We start from the raw sequence: 26,578 nt of genomic DNA on the forward strand, positions 1-26,578 counted from the left end.
GGCATCTGACAGAATGTGTGGTAGAGTCTCAGGGCTTGGTCCTGGGGAGGGTGGGGCAGTGAGTAGGCCAGGTTGCCCACACCAGAGTCCTGAAGCCAGTTAGGCCATCTCTGGCATTGGAGACAGGCAGCCCAGGGCCCTGTGGTGGTGAAACTTAGGTGTTGGTGGGCAGGCAGGCGGGCAGACAGGCAGGCAGGCCTGGAGCTGCCCTGCTCACTGTCTTCGGTCTGGCCACAGGACTCAGCTGTGCTGGACCAGTCAGCCAAGTACTACCACCTGACCCATGATGAGCTCATCAGCCTGCTCCTGCAGCGGGAGCAGGAGCTGAGCCAGCGGGACGAGCATGTGCAGGAGCTGGAGAGCTACATTGACCGGCTTCTGGTGCGGATCATGGAGACCTCACCCACGCTGCTGCAGATCCCCCCGGACCCCCCCAAATAGCCTTCCTCACCCCACTCCCAGGAGGGTTGGCGTGGACCTGCTGCCGCCTGCCCTCCCTCCTGCTGAACTCTTACCTGCGGCGGGGCATCATCTGTCCCGCCTCATCACTCCTGGCCCCCGTCTCTCCTGCCTTGACTGGGGCTGCTGGAAGGGAGGCGTTCTGGATTCCCTCTGGAGGCATCAGGTTCTGTGCACAACTTGCTTGTCTTTGGGAGCCCTGGGTCTTTCCCACCTGCCTATTTTGGAACTCTTCCCCCCAAGACAGAGCAGGGGTGAGCTGTATCTTGATGCGGTATCTGGGACAAGACAGGTTGCTAGCACATACTTTATTACGCCGCGAGGATAGTCAGCCATTTCTTCCCACAGCCAAACCCTCATCCCCTTCATTTTCCTCCAGTCTCTGGAGGGACTTCTGGTATTACTGGGACAAGGACCACGCTGCCCGTTTGTGAGTTATGGGCAACCAGGGTGCCTGCTCTTCAGCCTCACACCCATTCCCCTGAGGGCAAGGAGCCTGTGTGATCGGGACCAGTCTCTGCCATGTCCTGAGTCTGTCTCAGTCTCGAGCTGTCTGTTGGGCGAGTGCCGTGTGGACAGAGGTAGATGATGCGTGTTCTTGAGGCTGCTCCCTACCCCCTCTGACCTTCCACAGGTGTCACATGGGAATGTGTGGGGTGCAGGGGCAGGTGCAGGGAGAGCTCCTCCTTGCTTTTCGAGCTCTTGCCCACCTCCAACATGTAGGCCCTCCAGGCTGGGGTTTGGGGCTGCTTATGTTTTGGGGATCAAGCCTCCGTGTCTATTCTTGTTGCCTGTCCAGATGCCAAAACTCTGTGTTGCTGCAGGGTTTGAACTTTTGGAAACCAATTAAAATGTGCCTTTTGTGGGCAGGGTCAAGAGCACCTGGATGTTGACCTCTCCCGCTGTGTGGCGTCCCCCTCCCACCTATTGAATACATAGGGATGGTTCTCTCAGGGCCCTGGGAATGAGAATGGGTGGCCCTGCTGTGTGCTCTTCCCCTCTTCTAGAGTTAATCTCTTGGTCTGGCCAAGTTACTCCTCCCTCAACCTTCCTGCCATCTTCCCGTCCCTCAACCCCAACAGGAGGATCCCAGGATGAAAACTGCTGGGCAAGTGGGCAGGCAGGCCTAGGGCTGCCCTGGTGACTCTTATTTTGTCTGGCCTCACAACTTAGCCATGCTAGACCAGTCAGCTTGCCTGTAAGTGGGAGGTCCCACTATACCTTTGGGAGACACCTATACTTAGGAAAAAGCCTCTGTTGCCCTCCCATCCATCCACTAAGCTGCTGTCCCAGCCTGTCCTTCTGTCCTAGGACCTTGCCTGGCTTGGCTGCAGTGCACTTTGAAATGAAGTGTCTGTCCTTTGGCCCAGCCCCTAGTTTGCTTGTAGAAAATATGGCAGGCTTCCCCAAGGCATCTGTAAGGAAACATGGCGGCTTGGTCCACCCTGAATTAGCAAAAATGGGGGGTGATGAGGTACTGAAGGAGGATACTTATGGCCTGGTGAGGAGGCAAGAGCTTCTCTGCGACCACCGCTTCTTCAGGAGAGGGCCAGCGGGCTTGCTTGGAAGGCCTTGGGCAAACACAAGCCCTCTGGGTGATGTCTGTCTGCCGCAAGGATGGAGCAGAGGAGCGCCACACATGGAGGAAAGCCCCTGTAATGCTACCTACTTTAAACTCCACTCATCAGAGCTGAGAAAAGTGTCCACTAGTCCCCAGGGCTTCAGTCATGCTTTTTGGGGGGCATTAGAGAAGTATCTTTTCTGAGAGATGGGGAGTCACCCCCCTACTGGGTATTCATCTGGGCTTTATTCAGTCCCATTCCTGGCCCTGACCTTTGATTGTGGGCCTCCCTAATGCCCAGGGCACGGATGTCGTCAGAGGAGTTTTTGAATCGAAGCCCAGGGTCCTTGTTGATGTTTCTTCGAGCCACACTTGGAGGAGAGTGGGCAGGGAGCAGGCATGGTTCTGCTTTGCTGTTTGTCTTCCTAGTTGTAATTCCTGTTTATAAAGAGCTTGTTCTTCATGTTTTAAGCACTTTATGAAGAATAAAACATTCATGTACTGCAGGTGGCTCTTGTGTTCCTGTTTTGGAAAGAACAGGTACAGGAGGCTGCTGTGGGAGAAGGCACCTTAAATCCAGGTGATGGGATTCTTGGATGACACTGTCCTTGCCCTGACATCAGGGGGCAGCAGCACAGTGTTGCCCAGTAGCCTGAACTGAGTCTTTTCTCACTCCCAGGATACCCACATTTATTGGGCACTTAAGATGGGCCCATTTATTGGTAATATAGAGGGTAAGAAATAGATTCCTATTCTCAAGTTGCATGGTCTAACGGGGGAATATAAGACAGAAATCTAAGATACAAATTGTTCTTCATAGCTAGCTAGACTCTCCCTCCAGGTTTATGAAAACAGTTTCTTGTGGTTCAACTACTAGAGGATGAAAAACTTTGCTACAGCTCATGCAGTGTCCAGAAACACTGGCAGACATGAGCCAACTCTGCATGTTACCATGAGACTGAGACCCAAAGTAGGGTTCCCTAGAGTCAAGATCAAATATTTCTACTGTCATCTTGGGTAAAACAGGCAGCTCCCTAACTCCCCCAGCCTGGGCCACTGATCAGGTAATTCAGCTGGGAATATTCAGTTAATCCATTCTGCAACTGTGTTGTGTTTATTATCCATGCTGGTGCTTACTCCACAATCTGTAGTACTCCCCCTTACCTAACACCCTCCCCACCCACCAGTCCCAAGTTCTCCTGCCCATGAATTAGGCCCAGGAAGGATCTTCCTTGGTTTGCCAGAGAAGGTGAAGGCTGCCAGGGCCCTTAAGTCCCCACTGATGAACTCACAGCCAACACATATTTGAGTCTGTACTGTGAGCCCTCTTATGTCTGGTTCTGAAGACTTAAGTGAATTATAAAATCACAGTCCCTGCCCTGTGAACCTTACAGTAAGAAAGACTGTCTAAAACAGTAAGTAATCGTGAAAGCAAAAGATAAGTACTGGGTGCCATGGAACCTGTATGGGATTTTGTGGAAGGAGAGTGATGGACTGGGAAATGCAATGTTTAGGCTGAAGCCAGAAAGAGCCAGTATCAGGCGAAGATTTAGTCTTCTGGGTACAGAATGTTTAGGGGTCGGAGGTGGAGGGGCAGGCCCCAGCATGCTCCAGGAACTGAGAGTTAGGGCCGCTGGAGAGCACAGGCGAGTAGGCAGGGTGGCGACGGAGAAAACTAAGAGAAGGTTCCGCAGTGCAACACCCTGCAGAGAGCCTTCTGATGTTAACCCTACTCCGCCTGGAGTCTTTGCCCATCTGGTCCCAGGTCGGGCCCGCTCGAATGGGACTCTACTGGGCTGCCTGGCCTCGGGAGCGACGGCCACGGCAGCAACTTTAACTTCTGGGGGCAGGTAAGCAGCGCGGGGTGGTCCGTGGTCCCCTGTGGGGATCTCAGCGACGACACGAACACCATTTCTGGGCTGCCGACCTTGCACCTTGCAATGCGGACGGTGCGCATCGAGACCTCTCCGTTCGGCCGCAACTCCGCAGTCTAGGGTGGTAAGCGCCATGACGCACAAAACTACACTCCCCACAACCCCTTGCGCATCTCTCGCTGCGGTTGCTTAGGGCCAATCGGGAGAGGCAGCTGTGGCGGGGGCCGAGGAGGGACATTTTAAAAGGGCCGGAGATTGCGGGCGTCAGTGGCCATGGCGGATACAGCGACTACAGCACCGGTGGCGGCAGCTAGTGCCGCTAGCGCCTCGAGCGATGCACCTCCTTTCCAACTGGGCAAACCTCGCTTCCAGCAGGTGAGGACCGGGCTGTGGTCTGCGGGCCAGCGGGTGGCAGAGACAAGGCCAGCAAACTCCCCTCCAAAGTCCCCTTCAGCCCGAGGGTCTCCCACCCGCAGCCAGCGGAGCCTGCAGCTAGCGCCTGGAGGGACCTCGGCTACAGCCACCCCATTCCCATTGGTCAGCGGGGCGGGCTCGGACTCCCACTATGGCTTCCCATTGGCTCTTGGCGCCGTCATTCCCTGGCTGCCCGCGCCCTCTAGCCTTTCCCGCCCGCGGCGCCCTGTGATTGGCCGCCGCCGGCTGCGGTCAGGGTCCCGAGCGCCCCGCTCCGAGCGGCTGCTCAGGGTCTCTCCCCACTGTGCAGCTGCTCGCCCGGAGCGCAAAGTTCTAGTCCGGCCCTGGATGGGAAGTTGGCGTGGCCGGGATGCCTTCTAACTTTTTTCTCCGGTGGGGACTGACGTTCCTTTCAAGCTGCTGGCGGAGCCGCCGGGCAGCGTCGCGCCCCGCGGTCATCCCCCAGCCCTGGCCCCCAAGCCGGGCCCGGCGCGCGCGACGGGTTTGGGGGCGAGTGCCGAGGCGAGAGGCGGCCCGGCGACCCCCGTGCCCGCGCCCCCTCGCGGGCTGAGGATTCGCTGACGCAGCGAGCCGGCCGCTGCCCTGCGGGGATGCAGCCCGGGCGTGCGGGGGAAACGCTGTGTCATCCCCTGAGGCCGCCCTCTCTTCGAGGGGCTCGGGAGCCCCCCCCCCACCTCTCCCTCGCTGCGTCCTCTGCAGAGGTCTCCCGGGCCTGGGCCCTCGCACCGCGGGGCACTGGCTCTGGGCAGACCCGCTCGTGCTCTTCGGTGCACGGCGACAGGGGTTCTTTCCTTCCGGGACCTCCGCTGGGTCGTCGCCGACTCGGTCCTGGTCTGCGGAGGCGGGGGTGGAACGCCGAGCCCGGGCGCCTACCTGGGCCCGGAGCCGGAGAGGGGCGGCTCCCGCGCCCCAGACCCGCGGGCTCGCAAGCCTCCCGCACCGAGGCGACGGAGTTTATTAGGAAACGGACAGAGAGACCGCTGAAGTGAACCGGGGATTGCCAGGGGTGGGCGGCAGCCGAAGCGGCCAGAAAAGAACTTTGCAGAAAGAAAGGAAATTGTGCAAAGGTCGGTGCGGTGGCTTTTTTTTTTTTTTTCCCCAAATCGTGGTGGTTGAAGGGGGACAGGTTCCAGCAAAAGGGGGCCTCGAGCTTTGCTGATAATTAGGGAACTTGGCTCCTGAGCCGTGTGAAAAAAATGCCCCCAGTGTTTCTTAACAGGACTTTAATTCCTTTTAAAAGTAGGCCATCTCAGCATGTAGGTATCCAAGGCGAGACTGGCATCTTCCTTCCAGCGTAGGAGGCCATCTAGGATGAGATTGTTGGGGTGCACACCTCTTGGCCCCACACGTCTTTGGCCACCTTAAGTGGGATCTTCATAGCTCTGCATACAGTCTGCCCTGTGGTCCTCTAAATGTTTGCTGTGTGATGACTTGGTTTCCTCAAACCGCCTGCAGCCTCTTGCCAGAAGGGGTTGAACTTGCCCTTCTCTGCCTCTGTCTTACCCTGATTAGAGGCAGGTTAGGCATATTAATGTGCCGAGTAAAAGCTTTGTGAGGTTTTTTTTTTTTTCTCCAGGTGTCTGTTATCTGTATGTGGCACTTGGGACATTAAGTTACCCAACAGACATTTATCAAATATGACTTAGTGGCTTAGATGACTGAGCCCTTTGCTGTGAGCACTGCTCTAGAGCTATAGATAAACATTTGAGGTTACCTTGTTCCTGCAGCCATTGCGGTACTTCTTTTTGGCATCGCTCTTGAAGGCAGTAAAAGTATTTGTTTTATCCACTTTTGAAGCTCCCTCCTCCATCATAGTGACCTGCATAAAGCACATTACATGTGATTCATCCATGTTAAGGATCTTCTCTTTCCTCCACACCTGCTCCTCCCGGATGGCTCCCTGTCTCTGCAAGCAGCCCAACTTGCCACCCAATCAATGCAGTCAGAAACCTGGGAGCCACCTGTGTTCTTTCCTTCTCCCTCACCCTCTAAATGGAACCAGAGACCCAGTGATCTTACCTTTTACACAGCTCTCAAGTCCACCCACCCCTACTGCCAGAATCCTGGACCAAGCTCTCATCGTCTGTTTCCTGGGCCACTGCAGTAGTCTCGCAACAGGTCTTCCTGCTTCCATTCTGGCCCTCTTCCAGCGCCTCCTCCTTCTGCAAGGCAGTGTCCCAACAATAGAGATCTGATCAAGGGACTCCCCACCCCCTTGCACATTTAAATACCCTCCAATGGCTTCCCCTGGTTTTGAGTTAAAGACCTCACTTCTGAAGGGGCCCCGAAAGTGTGCATGGCCCACCCCACTGACTACTACTTGCTTAAATCACACCCTCCACCCACCCACCCACACCTTGCACCCTCCCTCACATCACACTGGCTGCTTTTCAGCCTCTGAACCCACCATGTTCCCTCCCACCACTGGGCCATCTGCTTGGAACATCACCTTTTCCTCTGTCCCAACTCTTGTAACCACTCTTCCTTATCCCTGGTGTATCTATCCATGAAGCACCACTTTCTTGGAGAAGCCTCCTGCCACTCCCAGGTTGAATTTTTTACTGTTCCCTTACTGCAAAGCACCTATCTCGGTGTATACATTGATTTGTGATGATTATTTCTTTGCCATTTATGTCTCCCTTTCAACTATGGACCTTGTGGAAGTGAGGGCTGTGCCTGCCTTCACTCCATGTTGACTCTCCCAAGGCTCAGCACAGTGCCTGGCAGTTAAGAGGTGCTTAATGAAAATTTGTTGTATGTATACGTGAATATCTTGGAGACAGTTCAGTAGGGCTTTGCAGAGTTGAATTAAATTGACTCGTAAGATTGTGACTGGGGAGGTGGGCCAACTTTTTTCCAAATTCTCCCTGAGGGATCTTATAAAATTGCAGCCAATGGGGGCATGTTTAACAATGTAAGATTCATCAGTGCTGAGACACCCCAGAGTTGAAGTGTCTCTAAGGAGGTGAGTCTAAAGACACAAAGGTTGGCCACATATGTACTAGGTTGACGAGCTCTTTTAGGGCCCATCCTACATCTCTGTGTCCTGCCCTGACATGTAATAGTTGTGTAATATGTGCTCATAGTACCTTGTGCTGGCCTGACAGAAGCCTGCTTCAAGGTGGTTGATAATCCAGGGTTCATTCCCAGCACGCATGCCAGGGACATGACTCTTGTTCCCTAACTAATCTCACCACTTTCTGCAGGATTTGGCACCAAGGTCTTTCCTTATTCCCTGGAGTCACTCCAGAACTCTTCTTTACTTCCTCAAGGGTCTCCCTGTGCAAATGGACAGGGGGAGGAAGAGGGTGGAGGGTGTGGAGGATCAGAGGGTAAAGAAAGATGATGGGTGTTGGTCTGTGACTTTCTTTCTCCCCATAAGATGGTGACGATAGCCAGGCATCATTCCATCCTTTTTGTGTATTGTCTTATTCATTTTTCACAACAACCCTGTGAGGCAGATGTAATGATCTTCATTTTATGGGTAATAAAACTGCAGCACACAAACAGTTACTTAACTGGAAGGTTAAGTAACTTCCCAGTCAGTCTGGCTCCAGAGTTCATGTTTGTTTATTTATTTGTTGTCAACTTTTTATTATGGAAGTTTACAAACATATAAATCTGGAGACAGTTGTCAGTGAACCCTTATGCACCCATCATCCAGTTTCAGCAGTTGCCAACTTAAAGCCAACCTTGTTTCATCTATACACCCAACCCCCACAACTCATATCAATGAATTTATTGTGAAGCAAAGCCCAAACATCCCATCATTTCATTGAACCTATTAATAGGTGTCTCTTAAAAAATAAAGACTCTTTAGTTAGCTTTTTAAAAATAAACTTTTTTACTTTGGAATAATTTTAGACTTACAGAAGTCAAAAGACAGTAGAGAATTAATTCCTGCCTAGCCCTCATCCATTGTCCTCTATTATCGTCTTCCATTGCCACATTTTTCAAAACTTAAGAAACTAACATTGGTACGTTATCATTAACTACACTCCAGACTTCGCTGAATTTTACTGTTTTTTATACTAATGCCTCCTTTCTGTCTTAGCATCCCATCCAGGAACATGTTACATTTAGTCATCATGTCTCTTTAGCCTCCTCTGGTCTGTGACAGTCATAGTACCTGGGAGTTTTTCTCAGAATTTGCTTGTTTTTGATGACCTTGACAATTTTGGAAGATTTTTTTGTAGAGTGTCCCTCAACTTGAATTTGCCTACTGTCTTTCTTTTGGGTAGACCGGAGTTATGGTTTTGTTTTGTTTTGAGACTGGAGTCTTGTTCTGTCGCCCAGACTGGAGTGCAGTGGTGCGATCTCGGCTCAGTGCAACTTCTGCCTCCCGGGTCCAGGTGATTCTCTTGTCTCAGCCTGCCGAGTAGGTGGGATTACAGGCACGAGCCATCACACCCAGCTAATTTTTGTATTTTTAGTAGAGACAGGGTTTCACGATATTGGCTAGGATGGTTTCAATCTCGTGATCCGCCCGTCTTGGTCTCCCAGAGTGCTGGGATTACAGGCTTGAGCCACCGTGCCTGGCCTCAGAGTTATGGGTTTTGGGGTAAGTATATCACAGAGGTGAAGTGCTCTCTTTATCATATGATATTGGAGGGTTTTTTGATTCGTTTAACATAACCACACCCTTAAAACACCTAAAATCATTATTTCTTTTTTCTCTTTTTTAGAGACAGGGTTTCTGTCTGTCACCCAAACTAGAGTACAGTGGAACAGTAGGGCTCAAGCAATCCTCCGGCCTCAATCTCTGGGTTAGCCACCATGCATGGCCATATATATATATATATATATATATATATTTTTTTTTTTTTTTTTTTTTTTTGAGACGGAGTTTCGCTCTTGTTACCCAGGCTGGAATGCAATGGCGCGATCTCGGCTCACCGCAACCTCCGCCTCCTGGGTTCAGGCAATTCTCCTGCCTCAGCCTCCTGAGTAGCTGGGACTACAGGCACGCGCCACCATGCCCAGCTAATTTTTTGTAGTTTTAGTAGAGACGGGGTTTCACCGTGTTGACCAGGATGGTCTCGATCTCTTAACCTCGTGATCCACCCGCCTTGGCCTCCCAAAGTGCTGGGATTACAGGCTTGAGCCACCGCGCCCGGCCAATATATATATATTTTTTGTAGAGACAGGTGTCTTGCTATTTTGCCCAGGCTGGTATCAAACTCCTGACCTCTAATGATTCTTCTGCCTCAGCTTCCCAAAATGCTGGGATTTACAGGCATGTAAATGAGCCACTGTGCCTGGCCCATTAATTCTTAATATCATCAAGTAACCAGTCACTATTTATATTTCCTTGATCATCACATAATTTATTTGTAGTTGGTTTGTTTGAATTAGGATCCCATAAGCCCCACATATGATTACCTTTGAGTATCTCTCTTTTGTATCTTTTATTTATTTTTTTGAAGACAGAGTCTCTCTCTGTCACCCAGCCAGGAGTACAGTGGTGTGATGTCAGCTCACTGTAACCTCCGCCTCCGGGGTTCAATTGATCCTCCTGTCTTAGCCTCCTGAGTAGCTGGGATTGCAGGTATATGCCACCCCACCCAGCTAATTTTTGTATTTTTAGTAGAGATGGGGTTTCGCCATGTTGGCCAGGCTGGTCTCAAACTTCTGACCTCAGGTGATCCACTCGCCTCCACCTCCCAAAGTTCTGAGATTATAGGCATGAGCCACTGCACCTGGCCTTTTTTTGTATCTTTTAATCTGTTAGTTCTGTCTTCCTCTTTTCTCTTTATATTTGTTGAAGAAATGGTTGTTTGTCCCTGTAGAATTCCCTCCTTCTCAGTGTAGCTGACGGCATCTCTGTGATAGTGGTTAGCATGTTCCTTTGGTCCTTGTGCATTTAACTACTACCCCAAGTGCCTAGTCAAAGGGAGGAGATGACAACGCAGCACCCAGGGAACCTCTGAGAGCTACTTTGCTTCTTTTCCTCCTCCTTTTCTGCTTATTTCCTCTACTGAACTCACTGTTTTCCCTTCTGGCACAGACACCATGTTTACCAAGTTGGGGCCTCAGGACAGGAAACAAACACACATACTTTCTTCCATTTGTGTTTCAGTCCATTTATAAATTGTTGTCCCGGGCCAGGCATGGTGTCTCATGCTTGTAATCTCGGCACTTTGGCACTTTGGGAGGCTAAGGCGGGCAAATCACTTGATGCCAGGAGTTTGAGACCAGCCTGGCCAACATGGTGAAACCCCATCTCTACTAAAAATATAAAAAATTAGCTGGGCATAGTGGCAGGCACCTGTAATCCCAGCTACTCAGGAGGCTGAAGCAGGAGAATTGCTTGGACATGAGAGACGGAAGTTGCAGTGAGCTGTGATCGTACCATTGCACTCCAGCCTGGGCAACAAGAGCAAAATTCCATCTCAAAAAAAAAAAAAAATTGTCCAGGTGCAGTGGCTCATGCCTGTAATCCCATCACTTTGGGAGGCCAACACAGGAGGATTGCTTGAGGCCAGGAACTTGAGACCATCCTGGACGATATAGTGAGACCCCATGTCTACAAAAATTTTGAAAACCAGCTGAGCGTGGTAGCATGCCCTGTAGTCCCAGCTACTTGGGAGGCTGGGGCAGGAGAATCCTTTGAACCCAGAAGTCTGAAGCTGGAGTGAGCTATGATCACACAGCTGCACTTCAGCTGGGCAACAGAATGAGACCCTGTCTCAAAAAAAGAAAAAAGGAAATAAGTTTTTTTAACAACTTCCGGCAAGGTGTGATGGCTCATGCTTGTAATCCCAGCACTTTGAGAGGCGGAGATAAGCAGATCACTTGATCCCAGAAGTTTGAGACAAGCCCAGGCAACATGGTGAAACTCTGTCTCTACAAAAAATATAAAAATTAGCCCTGTGTGGTGACACATGCCTGTAGTCCTAGCTACTCCAGAGGCTGAGGTGGGAGAATCACCTGAGTCCAGAATCACCAGCGGTTGTGGTGAGCTGTGTCATGCCACCGCACTCCAGCCTGAGTGACAAAGTGAGACTCTGTCTCAAAAACAAAAATTCCTTGCTCCTATGGAAGTCTAATTTATCTGCTGAGATGACTTGGGGTATGAGCGTGCTGGGGACCAAGCCTAGGTGAGCAGAGCAGGCTGGTTCCACATGGCTGCCTCTGGGGCATGGAGAGCTTGCTGGGCAGAAAAATGCTTTCTTCACTTCAAGGTTGGAAGGTTTGTGTGGGCTGAGAGTTGAGAGGCAAGGGGGAAATTTCTCATAGTTTGCTTGAAATAAAGTTCTAAAATCACAGTACCCTGCAGGTAGTTATGTATTTTAATCATTTTCTTCCTATAGTCGAGACACTGAGTTTTTTCTAGTGCTGCTCTTGGGCTGGTTTGTGCAGTGAAGAGGGGTCATCATTTCCAAGAGTCACACTGGGCAAGTTTTAAAATAGACACTGATGCCTGGAGGCCACCCCCAGAGCAATAGAATCAGAATCCGTGGGTGTATGGCCTGGTTTTTGAAGTACCCAGGTGGTTCAGGGTGCAGCTGATTCAGGACTACTGGGCTGGTGCAGCCTTTCTGCTTTAGGCTGTAGGTTCAGTAAGTATATTATTCTTAATCCTGAAGAGTAGTAATTTGGAGGTCTGGTGTGTGTAGTTGGGGGGTCAGTGTCAGCCTCTGGGATTTTTGTCCTCAGCTGCCGCTCCCAAGGCCTGGTGTCCCTGGGGGGCCTGCAGATGGGAGAGAGCTGACTGGTGGAGGTGGGAAGGCAGCTGCTGCTGCAGGCCGCAGGCTCCTGCTGAGAATTAGCTGACTCACCTTTCAATCACTTGGCTGACTCATTCTTCCTGCAAAGAAAAAGGGGAGGAAAATCATCCACTGATTGTGTGATTGGGTAAAGATGGCTGAATTTGGGAGGGAGGCTCTACATTTTAGACGATTGAGAAAATGAAAATGAACTGCGACTGAGAAAGTAAAAACCTTCCTTGCCATTCATCTGGCAGCGAGGACAGACACAGCCAGCTGCAAAGAAACAGTGTTTCTCACAAGAACTATAAAGTACGGGAACAACCTTCCAGTAACCACCCCTTTCATACTCCTGTCTCACTCTGTAAGGTCCTAGACTGCCAGGAACTTTGCTGTTTAAAGCATATCATTAGGAATGAACCGTCCACCTCTTGATTGGCAGGCCTAAGTCACTCTGCTGTGTCATGCCACTGCACTCCAGCCTGAGTGACAAAGTGAGACTCTGTCTCAAAAACAAAAATTCCAGGCCGGGCGCGGTGGCTCAAGCCTGTAATCCTAGCACTTTGGGAGGCCGAGGCGGGTAGATCACGAGGTCAAGAGATCGAGACCATCCTGGTCAACACGGTGAAACCCCGTCTCTACTAAAACTACAAAAAATTAGCTGGGCATGGTGGCGCGTGCCTGTAGTCCCAGCTACTCAGGAGGCTGAGGCAGGAGAATTGCCTGAACCCAGGAGGCGGAGGTTGCGGTGAGCCGAGATCGCGCCATTGCACTCCAGCCTGGGTAACAAGAGCGAACCTCCGTCTAAAAAAAAAAAAAAAAAAAAAAGATTCCTTGCTCCTTTGGAAGTCTAATTTAGAGACTCGACTCAGAGACTCGACCCATAGCTGCAAATAAGGGGTTCCTGGTCACAACATTTCTCATTACTCTTAACTTTATAGTTTTTAAGGAAATAAGACTATGAGTCATTGGTCCAGACCTATGTTGACTCCTTTCCACACAGTCTTGCTTTCCTTGGAGCCTGTTGAAGCACTGCTTCATTTAAATTTTACTCTACCTTGCTTAAATCAAATTCTATGCTAAATATTTTTTTCTTTGTTTGGCAAGGTACCCCATAATTCCTCTGCTGTGTGCCCTTCTTAGTTGAGTGAGTCAGTAAATCTGACTTTGTCAGACTATAGGTTTATTGTCTTTATAGTGGGTAGAGGGATGGGTCTTAGGCCAGTCTGTGCCTGACATTTCCAACTCAGAATCTCTTTCTTGAATCTCAGTCCAAGTGTTTGCTGAAAAATTACATCCGGAAGGCCCTTTAAATATCTCAGACTAATATAATCAATACAGAGTTTTTATCTTCCTCCCACTTAATCTGTATGCTTCTTGCTGTCCCTATTCTGGTTAACAAACATTCATGTCTCACTAGAAAGCTAGGCATCATCTGTGGATGCTCTTCCTCATTTCCCTATAGTCAGTCAGCCTTGCTACCTCCAGGACTTAGCACGGTGCTGGGCACACAGTAGGCCCCCTTGGTACTGGGTTGAATGGTGAATGAATGAAGAGACCACAGAAGTCTGGTGCAGCTTCTGATCCTAAGCTTCATGCCTTCATCCTCTTGCATTTACCATCCTCTGTTAGGTAAACTCATCCACCCCCTGGTCCCAGCTCCACTGGGATACCTCCTTGACTCACACTAGGAAGACATAAGAAGAACTCTGTGTGTCCCCAGTACACTTTGTGATGCGTCATTTAAGCTCTGATCAGTGTTTTTTAGTTATTTATTTATTTGTTTATAGTTATTAGTCTGTCTTGATGGGCTCTGAGCTCTTTAAATGCTTGTTCATTTGGTATCCCCTGAGCCTAGCTCATTAGGAGTTTCTAGACATCTGTGGAGCAAAGTGCTTTATCTGGGAGTCTCCCCCAGTAGCTGTGGTTGAAAGTGACACAAGAAGGCTGGCAGGTCTGGGACAGGATGAAGACCGTGCCAACTACAGGACAAGTCAGAGGCTGAAGTTTCTGCTGGACCATCTTCAAGAAGTTGCTTTGCTCAGGCCATTCTCCTTGCAGGTTCTCTCCTCTGCCCCTGCTCATCCTCTTCCCTCCTTGGACCACTAGCTGCCATACTGCTATCCTTTCCTAATCCTGTCCTCCCTTCAAAGCCCAGCCCACCTCTACCACACCCAGAAGCCTTAAGGCCTTTGGCTGCTCATCAGCCTACTCATGCATTCCTGTGGCAGGAGACCCTTCTTTTAAGATATGTAAGGAGACTTGAAACCAGAGAGGATAAGGAAGGAACACTCAGTAGCCCATGTCCTTCAGGAGCTCATAATCAAGTGTAATACTTAAAATATCAGTTCATATTTTACTTTATTTATTTATTTATTTTTATTTTTTGAGACAGAGTCTCACTCTGTTGCCCAGACTGGAGTGCAATGGCACGGTCTCGGCTCACTGGAACCTCCACCTCCTGGGTTCAAATAATTCTCCTGCCTCAGCCTCTCGAGTAGCTGGGACTACAGGTGCCCACCACCATGCCCAGCTAATTTTTGTATTTTTCTTTTAGTAGAGATAGGGTTTTACCATCTTGGTCAGGCTGGTCTCGAACTCCATACCTCAAGTGGTCCACCCATCTCAGCCTCCGAAAGTGCTGGGATTATAGGTGTGCCACCATGCCTGGCTTTTATTTTATAATATTTTTGGAGACAGGCACTTGCTGTGTCACCCAGGCTGGAATGCAGTGGCATAATCCTGGCTCACTGCAGCCTTGAACTTCTAGGCTGAAGTGGTCCTCATACCTCAGCCTCCTAAGTAGCTGGGACTACTTAACCACCATGCCTGGCTAATTTTCAAAATTTTTTTGTAGATATGGGGTCTCACTGTGTTGCCCAGGCTGATCTCAAACTCCTGGGCTCAAGTGATCCTATCATTCAGCCTCCCAAGTAGCTGGGATTATAGGAGCAAGCCTCTGTGACCAGCTTGCATTTTGGTCTAAATATGTATTTTTAAATATAGTATCATTTCTGTGTATTATGTATAATATTGATTTTTTTATTTCAATTTACAGACTTGGAAATATAAATCGTATATAAGCCTATTACCCAGAGGCAATCTCTGTTAGTATTTTAGTGTATTTTCATTTAGCTTTTTTGAAAATACAATTTTTACCTTTTCGTTTTGGAACACTTTCAGTCTTACATAAACGTTTCAAGAAGTAAAAGGAAAACTTCCCTATACCCTTTGCCTAGACAACCAGTTTTTAGCATCTTATCACATTTCCTTTATTATTCTCTTTGTCTACAGGTAATCATAAAGTCTGGACACGTAACAAATATACATGATATCATCAGGACATCTTTAATCTGTAAATAAATGAAATTACAGTACCTACATGTCCAGATTTTATGGCTGCTTTGTATTTTTACATGTTATTTTTCTTCAACTATTTACGAATAGGCTGTATTCATTCATTTCCTAATACATCAGCTATATCTCCTTTTTTTTTTTTTTTTTTTGAGACGGAGCCTTGCTTTGTTGCCCAGACTGGAGTGCAGTGGTGCGATCTTGGCTCTCTGCAACCTCCACCTCCCAGGTTCAAGTGATTCTCTTGCCTCAGCCTCCCAAGTAGCTGGGATGACAGGCACACGCCACTGCACCTGGCTAAATTTTGTATTTTTAGTGGAGAAGGGGTTTCACCCTGTTGGCAAGGCTGGTCTCGAACCCCTGACCTCAGGTGATCCGCCCGCCTTGGCCTCCCAAAGTGCTGGAATTACAGGCGTGAGCCATCGTGCTTGGCCCAGCATGTATTTCTTAAGAATAAGGACATTCTCTTATATAACCACAATGTAGTAATTACATTCAGGAGATTTAACATGGATACAACACTTTTATTAACCTATGGCCCATATTGCACTTTTGTCATTTGTCTCAGTAATGCTCTTGAGATCATTCCCCCAGCTACTCCAGGATCCAATCCCAAGTCACAAAATGCATCTAGTTCTCTCTTTAGTTTCTTTAATGTAAAACTGTCTCATTCTCAGTCTTTCTTTGTCTTTATGACATTGACGTATTTGAAGGGCAAAACCAATTAATTTATGGAATGTCCCTCAATTTGGGTTTGTTATGTTTTCTCATGGTTAGATTCAGTCCCTTTGGAATATTATGTGAGTGATGCTGTGGACTTCTCAGATTATCACATTTGGAAGAACACACTGTGCCACCTGCCCTTCATTGATCCTTTTAATATGTCCCCATCATTTTTGGGGGGTAAGACTTCATTACTTTCTGGTGCAACAAAATGTACCAGTTTCATCTTGTACCCTCCCTTCTCCAGCCTTCAAATCAGCTCCTTTCGTAAAGAACCCTGGTCCCTGTTAGTGGACCAGGAACTAGATGTCATTTCGTCTTTTTGCTTTTCACTTAGTATCTGTCTAGCTCTGTTTATCTGCTTGTTTATTGAGTTGGAATCACACTGCTTATATGCATTTCATAAAATTTAAGCATTATTCCATGTCATAAATGTTTGAAAACATAGTTTTAAAGGCTGCATAGTATTCGGTCATATGAATGGGCCATCATTTATTTAACCATTCACCTTTGTAAATAATACAGCAGTGAACATCTTGGTGTATCCACCTGACCACATCTTTGAACATCTTGGATTGTTTCCTTAGACAACCTTCTTAAGGGTGAAGTTTTGCCAGGACAGCATTGTGAGCCTCCCCTGTGTATGTCTTAAATGGGGAAATGGTCCAGGTTGTCTGGATTATAAGAGGTTAGAGAGGCAGCTGTTTCTGTTAGGAATGGATTGAAGCTTGATCTGGTTTGTGACACACAGCACCTGGGAAGTGGTGGCATTAGGGGTTAGAGGTTGCTTCATGCAGGGGTGCCATGGTGGAAGAGAAATGGAGGTGGGATAAGAACTCTTGTGTTGGGGGACTTTGAGGTGACCTGGAGCCCATTGCAGGGTCTTTATTGGGAAGGGAAAGTAATAGGAATTGACTGCAGAGTCTAGTGTCCTACTAAATAAGGGGAGAGAATGTGGAGGCTTCTGTTTTCTCCACTCTGCAAAGGATGGTGCTTGGCGAGTTGTGGGGCTCCAGGGAGGAATTTGGGGCAGAGCCCAGAGTGTAGTGAGGCATGAATGCCCAGCGATTGCAGCTTCCCCTTCATCCCTGAGCTTGGCACCCTCCATCTTCCCCTTGAGCTCGGCTTTGCCCAGCTGGCTTAGTCCCCAGGACAGAAGGCTCAGCAGCCCAGTTGCTTGGTTTCCTTTCATTGTGCTCTAATGCCTGTGGCCGCACTTAGCACAAAGCCCTCCTTTTCTATGGTTCCTGCTCTGGGGCAAGGTTGAGGGAGCTGCTCCTTGTCCTGTACCTCAGCAGCTACATGGCTATGGGTGAAGGATGACCTGAGGGTTGTGAGCTTGGTGCTTTCAAGCTTGAGCTGTGCTTGGGGATCTCTCCCTGGGGGTAGAGCTGGACCTTGGGGAGGAACCCTGTGTGGGGCAGGTAGGACACTGTATCACTTGAAGTCCTGAGCAAGGCAAGGGGTCTGGGGACCAAGCCTCACCTTCAGCCTGCATGTCCAGGGATGCTTGGGAGCTTCTAAAGGGCTCAGAATAGATCTCAGGGCATTGGGAGAGAAGGGGGAAAATGGGAGGCACCTGGAAGAGCAGATGGGCCTGTCCCTGAGTATCTCAGTGGTCTCTCTGAGTTGACTTTGGAAAACTGTCAACCCTAGGAGCTGTCTTCGGATTTTTGAGGCCTCATTGGCATTTATCACCCACATGGGGAGTTCTGGGGACTGGGGGACCCCAATCATAAAGGAGAGCTGTGAGTGGGGTTCCCCAGTGTCTGGAGTAGGGTGTATAGCAGCTGATCCTTTTACTCTTCTCTCTCATCCTCTTCTTCAGACATCCTTCTATGGCCGCTTCAGGCACTTCTTGGATATCATCGACCCTCGCACACTCTTTGTCACTGAGGTAAGTCATGGCTGTCACCCTCACTGGCCCTTTGGCCTTTGTACCTTGTCATTTCAGAATATGTGGGCCATTAAGGGGCCAGGGAGGGTGAGGATGGGGGAGTGAAGAGAATAGGGGAGGTGGGAGGTGAGAGGAAGGTAACAAATTCGCTCTACCTGTAACTATCTATGTATCTATGTGTCTGTCTGCGTCTGTCTGAGTTCATACATTGTGCTGTATGCTTTTCACATAATGTCATTTGGATCTCACAACAGCCCTTCAAGATAGATATTATTGTTATTATTTAAAACTTTAATGAAATTATTGTCAAGTACCTAAATTATTTGCTTGTTAGAAAAGTTCCAGCAGTACAATATGTTTAAGTAGAAAAAAAAGTATCGTTTAATCATCCACCCTACTTAGTTCTGTTTTCTCATAGGTAACAGCTGTTAATAGCTTTTAACATCAAGTTATTAAGATATAATTTACCTTTCTTAGGTGTGCAGTTCTTTGAGTTTTGACAGTCATATTCAGTCATGTATCCACCATCACAGTTGAATTAGTCTGGTCTCAAACTGCTATAAAGAAATACCTGAGACTGGGTAATTAATAAAGGAAAGTGGTTTAATTGTCTCACAGTTCCTCATGGCTGGGGAGGCCTCAGGAAATGATCATGGTGGAAGAGGAAGTAGGCACCTTCTTCACAAGGTGGCAGGAGAGAGAGGAATGGAGGAGGAACTTCCGAGCACTTATAAAACCATCAGATCTCATGAGAACTTAATATCACGAGAACAGCATGGGGGAAACCACTCCCATGGTTCAGTCACCTCCCACCATGTCCGTCCCTCAATATGTGGGGATTATGGGGTTTACAGTTTGAGATGAGATTCTTGTGGGGACACAGAACGAAACCATATGGACAATCAAGATGTGAAGTATTTTCATCACCCTAATGTGTTGCCTCATACCAGTTTATAATCAGTTCCTCCCTATCTCCACCCCTTGTCAACCAATCATCTGCTTTCTGTTTCTATTGTTTTGCTGTTTCCAGAATGTCCTATAAATGGAATCCTACAGTATGCAGCCTTTTGTGTCTGGCTTCTTTCCCTTAACATAATGCTTTTGAGGCTGGGTGCAATGGCTCACACCTGTAATGGAGGATTGCTGGAGCTCAGTAGTTCAAGACCAGCCTGGACAACATAGTGAGATCTGTCTCTACAAAAAATTAGAAAATTAACCCAGTGTGGTGGTGCGTGCTTGTAGTCCCAGCTACTTGGGAGGCTCAGGTGGGAGGATTCCTTGAGCTTGAGAGATTGAGGCTGCAGTAAACCATGATTGTGGCACTGCACTCCAGCCTGAGTAACAGAGCGAGACCTTATCTTTAAAAAAAAAATGCTTTTGGGATTCATTTGTGTCATTGCATGTATTAGTAATTAATCCCTTCTTCTGCTGAGTAAAGTGTCCCATTGAAAGGATGTTCCAGAATTTGTTTATCCATTTGCTTATTGATAAAACACCTGGGTTCTTTCCAGTTTTTTGCTATTATGAATAAAACTACTATGAACATTCTTTGTGTGGATGTATGCTTTCATTTCTCTTGAAGGAATAAGAATGGGATTGCTGGATCCTGTGATAAGTATGCTAAATATATGTTTAACTTTTTCAGAAACTGCCAAACTATTGTTCAAAGGGCTGTATATTTTACATTTCCATGAGCAATGTCTGGGAGTTTCAGTTGCTCCACTTCCTCACCAACACTTGCTATTGTCAAATTTAAAAATCTTTTTATTCAGCCATTCTAAGAAGTATGTCTTGACGGACTTTTTATATGTATTTACAAATGTGTGTAGGAATACATGTACATATAAAATATTGGGTTTTTTTTTTTTTTTTTTTTCCAGACAGGGCCTTGTTTTGTTACCCAGGCTGGAGTGCAGTGGCGCATTCTCAGCTCACTGCAACCGCTACCTCCCAAGTAATTCTCGTGTTTCAGCCTCCTGAGTAGCTGGGATTACAGGCGTGCACCACCATGCCTGGCTAATTTTTTGTATTTTCACTAGAGACTGGGTTTCACCGTGTTGGCCAGGCTTGTCTCAAACTCCTTGTCTCAAGAAATCCACCTCAGCCTCCCAAATTGCTGGGAAAATAGGTGTGAGCCACCGTGCCCAGCCTAAAATGTCAAATATTTTTTAAGTACTATAAACAAGGCCATTTGTAAGCATTTTACATACATTAGTTTATCAGATTAACTCAAAGCAGCCCTAAGATGTTGATGCTATTATAAGTTCCATTTTACACATGAAGAAACAGACAGACTAGAAGTTAAGCCTCATGCATATGGTATTGGCAAGTAATGGAGCCAGGGTATGTACCCAGGTACACTGGTCTCCAGACCCTTATTCTCACCCCATTTGCATTACTGTTCAAATAACTTGAGTTTAGGGAACTTGACCAAGATGACATGGCAGAAGGCCTAAGTGTTGGTCCTGACCCCCATGTGGGCAGCACTTCACTGCACATCTCTGTACTGACATTGGCTTGCTTGCTTTAAGCCCTGGAGTTGACCAGCTCTGGGAGAGAAAAGCCATGATAGAAGGGAGCACAGGGCTTGCTGGGCACCTGGGCCTAGAACCAGGCCCCGTCGGGTTTAAGGGAGCAGCTCAGTAACATGAAATGTGGAAGTACCCTGGCATGTAGTTTCCTACTACATCTCAGAAGGACAAAGGGCATAGGTGTTTTAGTAGCTGACTTGGCCTCTGTCTGAATTCTCCTAAGAAGTAATCGAGGAATAATCAATGCAATTATATAAGTTGGAAGAGCACAGAACTAGAGAAACTACTTATCTGGCCCACCTAATGTGCTGGGAGGGAGCGTGGGATGGTTGCTGCTTAGCTGGAGGAAATTTGGATGAGTCCCGTTGTCTGTGATGGTGGGAGAATAGTAGAGGTCATGAGGACTTGAGGAGGTGGCTCTGGAAGCTGGGGAGTCCAGAAGTAGAAAGAGCCTAGGCAGCTTGAGCCATCTGGTGACCTGGCCCTGAGGGACATTAGCTGGACCAATGGAGAAACACCTCTTCAGGGAATTTTGCAGCTACTACTTTGTAGCTTCTTCCAACTGACCAAGCTTTAAAAAGATCCCAACCCTTATATGTGTAATAAGGCAGAGGAAATTTTATTCACTGTAATTTCTCTTAGGAAGAAGGCTGTCTTTGTTCTAAGAATGTCTTGAACAAAGCTTCAGAGGAAAAGCTTGCTCTTGCTTGACAGAGAGAAGAATGGTGCATTTTGATCCTAAATGGAGAAAGGAGAGGGAAGGAAGAGGAGAAAAAAGCGGGAAGGAGAGCATGATACTGGGATGGGCTGAAAGACCAATAAAGAAATGCCACAATGAGGTGTGGCTGGGGCTCTTTTGAGTTAGTGATGCTTACTGTGTTTGTGAAAACTGTGAATTTGCACTGTTATTCCCTCTACCATAATTCCTGGGAAGTTGTCAGAAAATATGCCTGGTTTGTGAAATCTCTACAAGAGATTATTTAGGGGGATTTTTTTGTTGTTGTTAAGGCAGAGTCTCACTTTGTGGCCCAGTTTGGAGTGCAGTGGCATGATCTCAACTCACTGTAGCCTCTGCCTCCTGGGCTCAAGCGATTCTCATGCTTCAGCCTCCTGATTAGCTGGGACTACAAGTGCATGCTACCATGCTCAGATAATTTTTCTATTTTTGTAGAGACAGGGTTTTGCTATGTTGTTCAGGCTGGTGAAAGTGATCGGCCCGCCTTGGCCTCCCAGGGTGCTGGGATTACAGGCATGAGCCACTGTGCCTGGCCATTTGGGGGAATCTTGAAAGGCTGTGAGTCTCCTTGCCAGGGTGCAGTGTGTTCAGAATTATTTCCAATGAAATAAGTCACCAGGATCTTGCAGAAGCAAAAGGGAGAAATCTTTGGCCCTCCATGTAGGCCGGGGAATTAGATCTAGATCTCTAAGGGCAAGGCTGTATGACATCTGAATTACTCTTAATTATGGACCAAAGATGGAAGGCATTTGCTATTCTGAATTCAAAAATTCCTTAAGGAAATGAATGGCTGACACATCATCATGTAGGGCATAGAAAACTAACTGAAATAGTGTTAATAACAACAATTCAATACTAGAATTGGCGTTAAAATCTGAAACTATTTGAGGTGTAGTATAGGATAGAATAAATAATTATACTGATGTGGAGAACCAGCGTTCTCACTGTGGGAGATGAGTGATACAAGTATAGAGTAGGGGAAAAGACAGAAAGGACTATGTGATGTTGTATTTGAATTAGAGGTACCAATATGCACTCATCACACACACACACACACACACAAACTCTCTCTCTGTCTCTCACTCACAAACACACAATTTCCTAATTTTCTGGCTCTGTTTTCTGAAAGGGCGTAGAACTTAGGAACACCACAGTAACAATGAACACAGCACCCAGATCTTGGGTTCTAAATACTACTACCCACAAAAAGAAACAAGGGCTTCTTGGATACATGGTGGGATCCAGGTCTGAGGCTGCAGGTGTTGCTGCAGAAAGCAAGGAAATGCCCAAAGAATGATGGAGACACAGGAACTGGCTTAAAAGGAAATCCACTGGCCGCATTGGGACAATTTGAGCATTAAGGAAAACAGCAATGGATTATAAGACATTGAATTAAAAAAAAAAATCCATGAGTCCGTAAGCTATGGTTTGAATGTGTTCATTCCATACTTGATGGTGAATGTGATAGTATTAAGAGATGGGGCCTTTATGAGATGATTAGACTGTGACTGGAATTAAGACCCTTATAAAAAAGGCTTCCCACAGCTGCTATGATCTCTTACCCTTCTGCCTTCTTCCCTGTGAGGACACTGTTTCTGCCCTCTGAAGGATGCAGACCTCACCAGACACTGAATGCTGGTTCCTTGATCTTGGACTTCCAGCCTCCAGAACTGTGAGAAATAAATTTCTGTTCTTTATAAGTTACCCGTCTGTGGTATTCTGTTATAGCAGCACAGACGGAATACAACAGAAATTGATACCACAGAAGTGGGGTGTTGCTATAACAAATACTTAAAAATGTGGAAGCAGCTCTGGAGCGTGGTAAAGGGTAGAGGCTGGAACAGTTTTGAAATGAGTGCTGGAAAAAGTCTCATTGCCATGAACAGCATTAAAGGCAATTCAGGTGAGGGCTCAGAAGAGAAGAGCTGTAGGGAAAGCCTCCTTCCTTTTAGAAGTAACTTACGTGATGGTGACAGTGAAGACCCTTCTGATAAGATGTGAGACAGAAATAAGGAACATGGTATTGGAAATGGGGGAAAGACCATTCTTATTACAAAGTGACAAAGAACTTGGCTAAATTATGCCTGTGTCCTAGGATTTTGTAGAAGGCAGGACTTTAGAGCAGTGGACTAGGATATATGGCAGAAGAAATCTCTAAGCAGCAAAGCATTCAGGAGGCTTCATGGCTTCTCTTAACTGCTTTTAGTAAAATATAGGAAGAGTGAAACAATTCAAAGATAGAATTTGTAATGAAAAGGGAAGCAGAATGTACATATTTGGAAAATTCTCAGCCTGGCCATGTAAAGAATAAAAAATCATGTTTAGGAGAAAAAATCAGGAGTGTGGCCAAGTGACTGCTTGATAAGGAGATTAGAATGGCTAGAAGAAAGTCAGGTGCTATTCATTAAGACAATGGGAGAGGCCGGGCGCGGTGGCTCAAGCCTGTAATCCCAGCACTTTGGGAGGCCAAGGCGGGTGGATCACGAGGTCAAGAGATCGAGACCATCCTGGTCAACATGGTGAAACCCCGTCTCTACTAAAAATACAAAAAATTAGCTGGGCATGGTGGCGCGTGCCTGTAATCCCAGCTACTCAGGAGGCTGAGGCAGAAGAATTGCCTGAACCCAGGAGGCAGAGGTTGCGGTGAGCCGAGATCGTGCCATTGCACTCCAGCCTGGGTAACATGAGTGAAACTCTGTCTCAAAAAAAAAAAAAAAAAAAAAAAAGACAATGGGAGAATGAACCCCAGAGGCATTTCAGATCTTCGAAGTTGCCACTTTCATCACAGACTCAGAGTGCCAAGGCCTTAGTGGCAGAAGTTTCTAGTAGGGGTTACAGAGTGTCCATGGGACTTCAAGGCTCACTGCTCGTTGTCTCTGCCCACTGTTACTGGCACAGTGCTTCTCAGCCACCCCACCTGTGGCTCAGGCAGACCCAGGTGCAGCTTGGGCCACTGCTCCAGAGGCACAAGGGTAAGCCTTGGCAGCATCCATTTGGTGCTAACTCTGCAGGTGTGCATGTGAGCTGGGGCTGCAGGGCTACCTCCACCCAGATTTCAAAGGAAGTTGCAGACAGCCCTGGGGCCCAGGCAGAAAGTTGCCGCAGGGGTGGAGCCACTGCAGTTTTCACCAGGGCAGTGCTTGGTGGCATTGTGGGGATAGGGCTGTCCCTGCAACCCAGGAACAATAGCGCCACCAGCATGCAACACTAGCTTGGGAAAGCCACAGGAATACAACGTTAGTGTGTGTGAGAGCTGAAGTGTGGCTGTCTGGCAAAGCCATGGGAGTGGGGCTGTCCAAGGCCTTGGGGGCCCAACTCCTGCTCCAGTGTGTCTAGAAGGCAGGATGTGGAATCAGAAGTAATTCTGACTATCGATTATTGTTTGCCCTGTTGGATTTTAGATTTCCTGAGGACCTAGTACTTCTTTTTTTTGTGTATTTCTCCCTTTTGGAAGATAAATGTTCGTTTTGTGCCTGTCCCACCATTGTACTTTGGAAGCATGTACTTTGTTTGATTTTTACAGGCTCACAACTGGAGGGAAATTTGCCTCAGGATGAATCACACCTTTGAGTCTCATCCATGTCTAATTTAGAGGATTCTAGATGAGACTGGACTTGAGATTTTTGAGTTGCTGCTGGAATGACTGACTTTCAGAGCTACTAAGATGGAATGAGTATATGTGAGAAGGACATAAATGGCGGGGGCGTGTCGGGGTGAGATGCTGTGGCTGAAATGTGTCCCATCCAAAATTCAGGTCTTGAAGCTTAATGGCAAATGTGATCGTATTAAGACGTGAGGCCTTTAAGAGGTGATTAGGCCATGAGGGCCACTCCCTCATGAATGGAATTGAGGTCTTTATAAAAGAGGCCTGGCTGGGTGTGGTGGCTCATGCCTGTAATTGCAGCACTTTGAGAGGCCAAGGCTCAAGAATCACTTGAGCCCAGGAGTTTGAGACTAACCTGGGCAACACGGCCAGACCCCATCTCTAAAAAATTTCTTTTTAAATTAGCTGGGTGTGGTGGCATGCACCTGTAAACCCAGCTAGTCGAATCACTTGAGCCTGGGAGGTCAAAGCTGCAGTGAACTGTGATCATGCCACTGCACTCCAGTTTGGATGACAAAACAAGACCCTGTCTCGAAAAATAAAAGAGGCTTCACACAGCATTTAGCCCTCTTGCCGTTCTGTCATGTTGAGGACACAGCCTTCCTCCCCTCGGAAAGATACCGTCCTCACCAGACACCAAATCCTTGTTATTGGTCTTGGACTTCCAGCTTCTGGAATTGTGAGGAATAAATTTCTGTTCTTTATAAATTATCTAGTCTGTGGCATTCTGTCACAGCAGCACAGATAGTCTAAGATACCATAGTAATACTAAAAATGTGGGTGGGGAAGTGCCTCTTTTTACCTTTGGTAACTCTCAGTGAAGTAACTGATTCTGTCCAGGATCATTAATAAAAACGATTTCCAAAGAGTAAAACATTATTGGGAAACTGAATACTCATTTGATCTCAAAGTATCACACTGCGATTACTTAGCAGTTACAAAGGAGAAAGGGTACCTTTATAATGGAGACCCTTAAAAAGCCTTTCATTCAGAAATTTCATTTCCAGAAATTTATCCAAAGGAATTAAGAGAACTACAGTGAGATTTATATACAAGGATATTAATGGCAATATTATTTATAATGGTGGACACCTTTTAGCTAGATGACCAAACTTAGCATCCCTAACAATTGAAAAAAACCTGACATTGTGTGCTTCCTGATGTGATGTGATTCTGGTAGTAATTCCTAAATACTGGAAGACATATAAAAGTCTAAAGAAAATAAAAACTGCTCATCGTCCAACCTGCTAGAAATAATCACCATTAACATTTTGGTGCATATATATGTACAATATTGGGATGACTGGCCGGGTATAGTGGCTCATGCCTATAATCCCAGTACTTTGGAAGGCCGAGGCAGGTGGATCTACCTGAGGTCAGAAGTTTGAGATCAGCCTGGGCAACATGGTGTGGTGGCACATGCCTGTAATCCAGCTACTCCCGAGGCTGAGGCACAAGAATTTTGAACCTGGGAGGTGGAGGTTTCAGTGTGCCGAGATCATGTTACTGCACTCCAGCCTGGGTGACAGAGGAGACTCTGTCTCAAGAACAAACAAACAAAAAAACCAAAAAAATTGGGATGATGGGCCGGGCGCGGTGGCTCAAGCCTGTAATCCCAGCACTTTGGGAGGCCGAGGTGGGTGGATCGCGAGGTCAAGAGATCGAGACCATCCTGGTCAACATGGTGAAACCCCG

At 47.4% G+C, this 26,578-nt stretch overlaps 2 protein-coding genes and 2 long non-coding RNA genes across 13 annotated transcripts in view; 2 read left to right on the plus strand and 2 right to left on the minus strand.

Annotated features, from left to right (window-relative positions):
• The window catches only part of RAB11FIP5 (RAB11 family interacting protein 5), a 38,717-nt gene extending 38,016 nt beyond the window's left edge, over positions 1 to 701 (plus strand). For all 3 annotated transcript variants that reach the window (XM_032291731.1, XM_032291732.1, XM_032291733.1), the window contains one exon: positions 238 to 701. In XM_032291731.1, the coding sequence (XP_032147622.1) occupies positions 238 to 441 (204 nt within the window). In that variant the 3' untranslated portion in view covers positions 442 to 701. The remainder of the gene's footprint in view (positions 1 to 237) is intronic.
• A 2,926-nt stretch (positions 702 to 3,627) lies between these two features.
• The window catches only part of SFXN5 (sideroflexin 5), a 129,117-nt gene continuing 106,166 nt past the window's right edge, over positions 3,628 to 26,578 (plus strand). For 5 of the 7 annotated variants that reach the window (XM_032291734.1, XM_032291736.1, XM_032291735.1 and 2 more), the window contains exons 1-2: positions 3,628 to 4,269; positions 17,944 to 18,012. In XM_032291734.1, the coding sequence (XP_032147625.1) occupies positions 4,168 to 4,269; positions 17,944 to 18,012 (171 nt within the window). In that variant the 5' untranslated portion in view covers positions 3,628 to 4,167. Of the gene's footprint in view, positions 4,270 to 4,552; positions 5,397 to 17,336; positions 17,540 to 17,943; positions 18,013 to 26,578 lie in introns of those variants that run through there. The other 2 variants (XM_032291737.1, XM_032291738.1) reach the window with 2 other exon arrangements.
• Positions 5,536 to 6,637, minus strand: LOC116560432. Of its 2 annotated transcripts, none has more exons than XR_004272968.1 (3): positions 6,349 to 6,637; positions 6,044 to 6,148; positions 5,536 to 5,833 (listed from the first exon to the last, which is right to left on the minus strand). It is a non-coding gene; the product is annotated as an uncharacterized LOC116560432 (long non-coding RNA). The 2 variants fall into 2 exon arrangements; XR_004272967.1 differs by having other exon boundaries at positions 5,536 to 5,635; positions 6,349 to 6,634.
• Positions 22,988 to 26,578, minus strand: part of LOC116560433 — a 12,443-nt gene continuing 8,852 nt past the window's right edge. The window contains exon 3 of the long non-coding RNA XR_004272969.1: positions 22,988 to 22,998. This is a non-coding gene — a long non-coding RNA (uncharacterized LOC116560433). The remainder of the gene's footprint in view (positions 22,999 to 26,578) is intronic.

The sequence above is a fragment of the Sapajus apella genome, unplaced genomic scaffold, assembly GCF_009761245.1.
Source record: "Sapajus apella isolate SASKATOON/1434 unplaced genomic scaffold, GSC_monkey_1.0 scaffold26, whole genome shotgun sequence".
Lineage (NCBI taxonomy): Eukaryota > Metazoa > Chordata > Mammalia > Primates > Cebidae > Sapajus > Sapajus apella.